Source organism: Battus philenor, unplaced genomic scaffold (assembly GCF_028537555.1).
Source record: "Battus philenor isolate CCGP_79_NKW_IND1 unplaced genomic scaffold, ilBatPhil1.0.hap1 SCAF_32, whole genome shotgun sequence".
Taxonomy (NCBI): Eukaryota; Metazoa; Arthropoda; class Insecta; order Lepidoptera; family Papilionidae; genus Battus; species Battus philenor.
Genome location: NW_027181696.1, coordinates 843946 through 854157, shown reverse-complemented (window position 1 = coordinate 854157; position 10212 = coordinate 843946). Strand labels below are relative to the sequence as shown.

General features: G+C 40.1%; 1 protein-coding gene across 1 annotated transcript; it reads right to left on the bottom strand.

Moving 5' to 3' along the window:
* Window positions 1-638: 638 nt before the first annotated feature.
* LOC137927540 (uncharacterized) lies at window positions 639-1223 on the bottom strand. Its single transcript, XM_068771331.1, has one exon. The coding sequence runs from the start codon at window positions 1221-1223 to the stop codon at window positions 639-641; it is 585 nt and encodes a 194-aa protein (XP_068627432.1).
* Between the last annotated feature and the right edge of the window lie 8989 nt (window positions 1224-10212).

The window sequence follows — 10212 nt, the reverse complement described above, 5'->3', positions numbered from 1 at the left end:
TTGGCTGCCTGAGAACGAGCTGGATCTAGACGTCGTGGCTTACAAGAAACCGGCTGACCTGGAGTGGTTCTAATGTAGTGCATCGTGGAATGTTTCGAGGCACCACGCATGCCTGCAGGCCTCGTAATTTCGGGGAGCTCGCGTAGAATCTCGTGGAACTCTGTATCTCCGCTAAAGGCTTTAACGGAAGAGATGTCGTCGATAGTTTCTGCGTTTTCTGAAATTGCGGCTACATGTAGAGTAGTGATACCATCAACCAGACGCTGGTTTCTGCAGTCGACTAGCAAGTTGTAGTAGCTAAGAAAATCTACGCCAATGATGGGCTTAGACACATCAGCTACCGTAAAACTCCATGAAAAATCGCGACGAAGACCGAGGTTGAGATGCAGGTGAATAGGGCCGTAAGTGTGAATAATACTGCCGTTGGCTGCGATGAGATCGTACTTGGATTTAGTGCAGGGCGTCTTGACGGCTGAACGTGGAAAAACGCACAAGTCTGAGCCAGTGTCTACCAGGAACTGCATTTTTGACACACGATCGGTAATGAAAAGGCGGCCTGCGGATGGCGGGCAGTCGTTGGCCGCTACTTCCGACCGCCCTGTTCGTTTCCCGCCTGGAATGTGCAGTGTTGTCTGCATTTAATCGCTTTGGAGCCGTAAGTAAGTGTAGTGGTGAAAACAGTATGGGTGGTCTGGCGGTGGTTGTCGTGGCGTCGAACGACTTCGGAAGCGGTTCCTCTCGTATTTAGATTCTGAGCGAGCACTATTTCTGCCGTTTCGAGATGTAAAGGCGGCTACTTGTCTAGTTAGCTCACTGACTTGTCTGGTAAGCTCCTCCAGCGTTGAAGACGAAGCGCTGCCAGAAGAAGTAGTCGCCATGGAGATCTGCGGTGTGGTAGGGGCGATTTCGTACACTTTGTCCGCCAGCTCCCCCAGCTTTTCTAAAGAAAGGTCTGTCTGTGAAGCAATCACTGTTTGTATGTTTTGAGGTAGACCGTTAGACCATATTGATTTTACTATATGCGAAGGTACTGATGGGCCTGCTAAATCCTCCAAGTAGCGTAGGAATCGTGAGGGTGTCCTATCTCCGAGCTCTTCGAACATTAGTAATTGCTTCACGCGTTTCTCTTGTGAAGCTGACAGGCGTCGTATAAGTTCCGTTTTTAGTTTTTCATATTTTTCATGCCAGACAGGCTGAACTGGCACTCCAGCTGTGAAAACCATAGGGCCGGCTCTTCAGGCCAAAATGGGGGTACTCTTACGCCAACGCGTAACACTTCGGCGATTTTGCGGTCGTCGTTACTAGGCTGACTCATATTGTGGTTTATCTGCGCGTCTTCCGAGTGTGGTATCAGCTGGGTCCGGAAGGTGCTTCTCGTTGTCCTTACTCGGGGTCACCAGTGTAGGAGTGGTCGTGGTACGGTAGCTTCTTGTGCTTCGGTAGTTCGTCGGTTGTATCTCGTTCGTCGATTGCTTCTCGTTCGTCGGTTGCTTCTTGATCTTCAGTTGCTTCTTCCTGCGTTGACCGCACCTCCGCTAGCCCTTATAATGAGCGCGGAGACTCTCAACAGCGCGATGCAGATTTTCGTTGCGTCTACTGTGGCGCCATCTGTCATGTATCTGTTTCACTGCCGCCGCCGCCATGCGATTGACGGTCACGTGGGAAAGAGCTTGGTGTTTGAGTGGCGCGCGATAAGCACGCCACAAGGTAAAGATCGTGCATGCGTGTGTGCGTGTGTGTTATTTAAATCCATTTCTATTACGATCCAAATGCGTTAATAACATAGTTGTCGCTCCGCAGATGATTAGTGGCGCTAAGGTGTCCGGAGGCAAGGCGAAATCAACCGGGGCGACCGCTCAGACAGTTCCAGTTCAAGCGCAGTGTGTCCAGGTGCAGCCGGTGCTCGGAACGCAGCAGCTTACACGGGCACAGATCATCAGCCCACTACAGGTAATACTTGTCACTTCGCTTATCACTACCATAAACATTATGCAGTTGAACTAGAGATAAAAAAAAAAATTAAAAACTTTGATATTAGCAACCTTACTGGATTTCGTACATAAGTGGTCAATTTAAATTGTCCTATTATTTATTGTCTTTGTTACGTACTCGAAAAGAAGATCAATAAATACTTGTATGCTATTTGAGAAAGTTAAAATCGAAATTGACCTGATAGCGGACAGCGCTGCACCGGTCACTGGGGGGAAGACAATGCCTTGCACTGGGAGTGTCTATCAGCCGTAGGAGAAGCTGAAAGTGCATGTGACTGATTTCGAATATAATTAGTTGAACAGAATAATACGTGTGTGTGTGTGTGTGTGTGCGTGTGCGTGTGCGTGTGCGTGTGCGTGTGCGTGTGCGTGTGCGTGCGTGCGTGCGCACCTAAATACCAGATACTTGTCTATTTCCATACTATGATGGTCTGAAAAAATTTGCCCCATATGATAAGGACTGCCAATGTATATATTTTCTAACGTGTACAGTAAAGAGTAATATGTCTTTTTTAAAAATAATAAGTCATTAAATCTCCTCAAAATTCATAAATTCAAGATGTCCCAATACAACTGTGCATTATTATGGAACTAATCGGTATATTTTGTTGCCTTTAGAGATGTTTGTTATGTTCAGCCCAAGTTATAATAAGCAGTTCGGCTTGCGAATTGAAACCCCTCTTCTCGCAATCTAATTAACGAATTGTTTGAAAATAAAATGCTTTCGCGAATCCCAAGCTCGCAAAAAAATTTGTCACTTTTAGTTAGTAAATAACATGAGTTTGGTTTTTGTTATTTTGCAAGTATGTCGCAACTGCGCATCGTCAATTTTTACAATGAGAACTTTAATTAAGGCATTACAGCACAATACAACGGCAGTACGAGCGTCATGTCACAGCGCGGTGACGAAACATGGAAATTTTGTTTGACTGCACTTGCGAACACCTGTACATATATTTACGAAATTATTGTTTATTTATTTGAATGCAATTGCGAATATCCTTATTTTATCGCATGTTATGTGGAACGTTCTTAGATTGGCAGCCGGTGTTTTTTATTAGTTGATCAGCGAGTGCGCGTGTAGTAAAACAGGTGCAAAACATGAGTCAATAATGACAGGAAAAGACAACTCGCACGGGGCATGATGTCCTTGTGGGTTGTCCATTTTATTTGTTGTTACCTGTTTTTTCTTACAATTAACTTTTGAAGTTCGCATGTTATTACTTTGTTAATTTATATATATAAATATATAAATATATATATGTGGACTAGCTGACCCGGCTACGCGTTGCTGTGGCTAAAGTTTTTGTTATATTACATTATAGTAAACAATCTAATTTGACTCCTTATTTGACTTTCTACTACTACAACCCTTTAGTACAATGAAATTATTTATGAACAAAGACGAAAATGTTGATGTTGGTATACAAATTCACTGGATTGAGATTTGAAGGGGAAGTACGTTGAACACAATTAATTAAAATGTTATTACACTTGATATTAAGCAGAAATCAATAGGTACAAAATAAAAATTTATCAGATTTATTATTTCTATTTATTTTATAACAAATATAAGTATAATACAGTATAATACAGTAAATAACATGTGACGCTTAAACTCATAAATGAGGTATGCAAGGCAGACAGTCTTAAACTTTTAAACATTAATATCTATTTTTTTGAATTATAAATACTTTCAATTTCAATTTAATTTAACACCAATCGGTGCACAATGTTTTTGGTTAACCTGTCTTTAGCTAACACAAATAGATTCGACGGTTTCCCAAAACGTGAACACGCAATATATAGTTGCCCATGAGAAAAACATGGATTTTCCAAATCTAAACCACAAATGGACATTGTTTGACCTTGAGATTTATTTATAGACATGGCGAAAGCTAAACGAATTGGAAACTGTAGCCTTTTGAAGGGTACGGTAGAATCTGATGGTATCATCGGAATACGTGGCAGCAGGACCACTTTTCCTTTAAACTTCCCAACCAAAATGGTTTGCTTCAAGAATGTTTCCGGTGATCTTTTTGATGACCAAACGCGTACCGTTACATAATTGAGGTGGATTCAAATTACGGAGGAGAATAATAGGGGAACCAATCTTTAATCGAAGATTATGTGGTGGCATTCCAGGGATATCTAATGAATTTAAAAATTCAATCGGAAAATTTACACTTTCATTTTCATCAACAACAGTATCGATTGATTTAAAAGACATCAGATCGCCTGGTAACAACTGTTGTATCTGGAAGTTAATTTCATCAACATCAACGTTTTTGGCTGCCAAAATCGTCCGTTGACTAAGCCATTCATGATTCAAATAATTATTCTGTATATCCGGGAAAATACTCTGAATCAATTCATTTTTATCCTGAACAACAGTGCAAAAATTGTCTGGTAGTTTAATGCATTGCGTATTTAGTTGCAGTTCTATTTTACCGTTCCCAATTTCTAGTAGTTGTTCGGAAAATATTTGTGCTGATGGATCATTTTGCAATTGTACTCACATATTTAATCGAAGGTCAATCGAAGTGTTTCAACACTTCGCCATAAGAATGATTGTTTCAAACATGCATTAATCTCATCTGCGAAAGTAGAGCGAGGTATAACCGGTAAGGTCTGCCGGAAGTCACCAGACAAAAGTAAGATAGCACCACCGAAAAGTTTATTATTGCTGTTTAAATCTTGCATAGTTCTGTTTAATGCTTCAAGTGAATATTTGTGTGCCATTGTGCACTCATCCCAAATTATTATAGAACTCTTCCGCAACACTGCAGCTATTCCACTATTCTTTTTGATGTTACACATTGCATCTGGTTTATTATGAACGTCCAATGGCAGCTTGAATGTTGAATGTGCTGTTCGCCCACCATCCAGTAAAGTAGCCGCAATGCCTGACGATGCTACTGCTAATGCGATTTTTTGTTGCGACCGTATTTTGGCAAGAATCAACGATATTAAAAATGTCTTACCGGTTCCACCGGGTGCATCCAAGAAAAAAAAACCGCCTTGTTCAGCAGCAACAGCCAGCATAATCCGATCATAAATAATTTTTTGTTGTGCTGTCAGTAACGGTTCACTGTTCATGATAATTGTTGCTAAACTTCCATGGTCGTATTGATTTTCTCGTTGTGAATCGGTGGCTGGACGATTAGGTGATGGCATACCATAATGATTAAGTGGTAAATTTGAAATAAGAACACATAAATCCTCGATTAAGACCAATGCTTCATTGTACATCTCTGGTGTATAATCTATGTTTTGGGATTGATTTGTTTGTCTAATTCGGTGCAAGATGTCTTCTGTCATACAATTTTTATATTTTTCCCACAAAGTTTGTGCTTGCGAGGGATAACATGTCGTCAAAATAATTGCAAACAACTGACGAATGTTATTCGGTGTTGATGTCAACGCAGCATCAGCAAGCGTTAAGTCCCAATGGTTATCGTCTTCTAGCAATTGCAGTTCACGACATGCATCCTAGTATGTATTGAATACTCGACCATTAACTGTTCGTAAAAATTCAAAAGACGTTGGTCCGGGAACATTCACCAATAACAAACGTAAATAGAAGCACTCACGTTGCTTTGGATGTACCGTGTAAAGTCTCCCCAATGTCTTAGCTTTGAATATGCCTGTAATGGAAGGATGTGGTTTTCCTTGTTTCCGTGGCTCCCATTTTTTACTGGATTTGTTCCATGTGAAATAACGTGGAACATCACCATACACCAATGTCTTCGCGAATTGGCCAAAAACATCAGGTTTTTGACACAATGTAAAAAATTCAGTTAGAGTCATTTTCGGAGCTTCGAACGCTCTTTGGAGAACATTTTCTTCAGTGAAGTATACACGTTGACCGTTTTCAAGATGTATTGCCAGATGTTGGACATCAGGATCTCTTTCGTGGATGGGAAAGCTGAGAATATGCCAAATAGCTTCATTGCTGCTAATGTATCTGCCCATTTGGTATCGTGCTATTTCGTCATTTTTATTAATGTTTTGTACTTCAAATATGGCCAAATCACTGCCTTTGTTTACATAATTACAAATATACTTAATTGATTTAACAGAACTTATTTGATCGATTTCTTCAGGACGGATTCTATCTTTAAGCCAAACCAAAATGTGGGCATGAGGCAAACCTCGCTTTTGCCACTCTATCGTATACAGCCAACAACGTGTGATACCAAAAATTGAATATTTAACAATAAAATCAATAAAGGATTTCAATTTTTTTTAAACACACGTGCAGTTAAATCATGACGATGAATGGCTTGTTGTCCTGGCAATAGTAAAGTTTGTATCTCTTCCTAATTCGGATTACATGTGAATGTAATAAATAAATCCGGTCGGCCGTAATGACGTACGTAAGTCATCGCATCTTGCATGTATTCCTGCATGTTCCGTGGACTGCCGATGTAGCTTGAAGGTAAAATGAAAGCATTACCGATGTCATTGGGATTTAAATTTCCATCGATGTTTCCAGCAACAGCATCTCGAAGGTGAATATACTCTTCAGATCGGAGTTTGGTCTGATTCAACCTGATGAATGTTAATCTCTCCGTTTCAATTTTAACATACATTTTAACAACATATTTGTGATATTGTCGCTGACAGTTCAATATGAGATTGTCTTCATTTTCCCGAATCATTAGGCGGTATGAATAATAGTTCATTGAATTGACTTTTTTGTTGATTTCAGAACCTGTAAATAGATTTTGTTTTAATAACATTGAAATATAAAATTAAAATACATAACGTAGTGACTGAGTTATTATTTCCATACCCAAAATAATATTTTAATTACCTGTAATGGGATTTATCATTTTTACCGAGAGATCATAGCCATCTTCACCTTGCCAAAATGTAATGGGATATTGTTGTGCATCATATGAGCGATGTGTTTCCTTTATACATTGTAATTGATCATTCCTACAATGTAAAACAATATCACGGGATTCCAAGTTTTCTCCAACTACAACGATAGCAACTTCATCGATAGTTGGTGCATTTAAATGTCTTGCATGTTGACCCGCAGGTGTTTTATCATCTTTTGTGACAATTTTGTGATTATCAGATGGCATCGGATCCAATGCAGTTTTAAACAATATAATCAATTGATCGTGTTCATGAAATAAAGTTTGTAATTGTTCTGCAATAGACCTCTTTACTAAATTGTTGAACGCAGATTAATTTCATGTGGTGAATTCTCTATCTGACACTGGTAGTAGTAAACCTGCTCTGTGATATATATTATTTGGCCTTGTATCTGTAAATAAAAAAAAATATTATGTTTGTACCAAACACCATAAAATAAAATTAAATAAATAAGCAATGTGGGATATAGATTTATGGATTATCAGTGATTAAACTTAAATAATATTTGTTCCTAAAAATGATATCTACCTCCTAATCACTAAACAATATTTCATATCCTTAGATACCTCAATATGTAATATTTAGTTGTAACTAATATCTATCATCAAATAATTATATTGGGTTTCAAAATAATGAAAGTGTCACTAAAACTGAAACGCCAAATAATATGAAGACTAAGTGATCACATCTTAACTTGTTTGACAGAAAATATTGTTCACTAAAATGATTATGATCAACTGCTATAATACGTACCCTCGGCCTGAGGGTGGGTAGAGCCAAATTCTCTACTCGTCACTTGGGTAATACCTGTCCGGCGCGTCCACGTCGCGGGGGTGGGCACCACTCACAACAGTAGGCCGGAGTGAAATTGGTGGCCGAGTTCGGATAGGGACCTAGTGCCGCAGGGTATAGCGTGGCCCCTTGCCCAGGGTTACGGGTGAAGACCTTAACGGCTGCAAAGGCGGAGATGAAGTCCATTGGTACGGTAGAGCAGGCGGAAGAGGCAAATACCCCAGTCGCAAGCTGCCCTCACATATTGGGTCACAGGTTGCTCTGGAGCTACGCTGCCAGGTGGGGTGGTGTAGTAGGGTTGGTGATGAAGACCGCGGTCGGCAGAAGCACCCTTAGCTCTCCAAGAGAGTTACTACCTTAGCGTCAGGCGGCAGCCGTCTGTAAAAACCCAATTGCCAAAACAAATTCTCCTTATCATGAAAGTTACAAGAAATAATAGACGAGATCATACTAGGGCGTACCCCACAAGCGACGCAAATACTTTAGAGGCGAATAAAAGAGCGACAAAAGAAGACAACACTAGGGCGTCCCCCGCAAGCGACGTAATTGACACTCTGAGATTCGCTACGTGGAACTTAGGTTCCCTTACCGGTTGCACCAGCGAACTAAGTGAAGTCCTCAAACGAAGATACATTGATGCGTGTTGCTTACAGGAAACCAAGTGGAAGGGTTCCAAGTCTCGTGATATAGGACTAGGATTTAAACTAATATATAATGGAACATTAACACACCGAAATGGTGTGGCCATAGCTCTAAACTCTTGTCTGAAAGATAGAATCATTAGCATAAATAGGAAGTCTGACCGGCTCCTAGCCATGAAACTAGCGCTTGACAATCAGCCACCACTAAACATCATATCAGCATACGCTCCTCAAGTTGGATGCTCTAAGGAGGAAAAACAAGATTTCTGGGAGGACTTTGATGATGTGATAGCCTCTATAGGAGTTAATGAATTAAAACTAATCGGCGGTGACCTTAATGGGCACGTTGGCCATAAAACTCCAAATGGCAGTGAACACCATGGCGGTTTTGGCTATGGCAAGCTAAATCAAGAAGGACATAGTATTTTAGATTTTTCAAGTAGACACAATTTAATGATCATTAACACGTGCTTTGAGAAAAAGGAAGAGCACCTTATAACTTACAAAAGTGGAGGTAAGAAGACGCAGGTTGATTACATACTGGGAGAGAAAAGCTTAATATCTAGATTCAAGGACTGTAAGGTTATCCCAGGGGAAGCATTAACAAGTCAACATCGAATACTTGTTACGAAGTTCAAATTGCGGAAACCACTGAGAAATGTCAAAGATATAAAGTGTTAGCGTCTTATTAAAAGATGTTTGTAACACTTTATCAATTTATTTAACACACGAACAAATTTTTATTAGCGCTTGAGGGCGAGCAAAAAGGACGTGCATGTGCCCGCTGCACTAATTCGGCACACTAAGTTCGCCCGTCGGCTACGCTCGCCCACAAAATCTTACACCTATTATTCATTCAGACATCATATCAGTGTATATACGACTCCCACAGATAAAACACCAAAAATCAAATGGGCTAAACTGAACGGACCAGAAGGAAGCCGCTTATTAGAAAGTATTACAAACCATTTAAAATCTAACTTGGACAACGAGTACCAAAACGTAAATGAAATGTGGTCCAAATTCGAAGATCTAACGGTCCCGGCAGCAAAAACTATACTAGGAGAGTCAAAAGGCATAATTCCAAATAAAGACCCTAGTTGGTGGAACGATACCGTGAAAGCAGCAGTGCGGAACAAAAAAGAGCATTTCAAGGCTTGGCAAGATTCGGAAAGCGACGAGGACCTAAAGGCATATAAAATAACCAAAGCCCACACCAAAATTATCGTTGCCCAAGAAAGACAGAAAGCTAGAGATAATTTCTATAGACAGTTAGAGGAAAACACAGACGATAATGATATATACAAAATTGCTAAGCAGCGCCAGCGCAGTACATTGGACATAAACATAAATAAATATATCAGAGATGTTAATGGTAAACTCTTGACCTCAAATAATGACATTAACAAAAGATGGAAAGATTACTACGTCGAATTATCCAACGAAGAATTTCCAAGCGAAAAATTCCCCTTCATACGTGTGACCTCAGGGCCCATCGAAGCCATAACAGAATCCGAAGTTAAAGTAGCGATACTAAAGATGAAGAACAAGAAGGCTACAGGGCCAGATCAGATACCTGCGGAGATATGGAAGCGTGGAGGAATGGTAGCTATAAGGTGGCTTACGAAACTCCTAAATCTTGTCCTCACGTCCGTTACAATGTCAGACTCCTGGCGAAAGAGCTACTTAATACCATTTTACAAGCATAAAGGAGACGTTTCGCTTTGTGGAAATTACAGGGGGATAAAATTAACATCACACACTTTTAAACTCTTCGAAAGAATTATTAATAATAGACTGCGGCTGCTTACAACCGTCACGGAAAACCAATTCGGCTTCACTGCTGGTAAATCAACGTCGGACGCAATTCAAGCCATGAGAATTATTATGGAGAAACA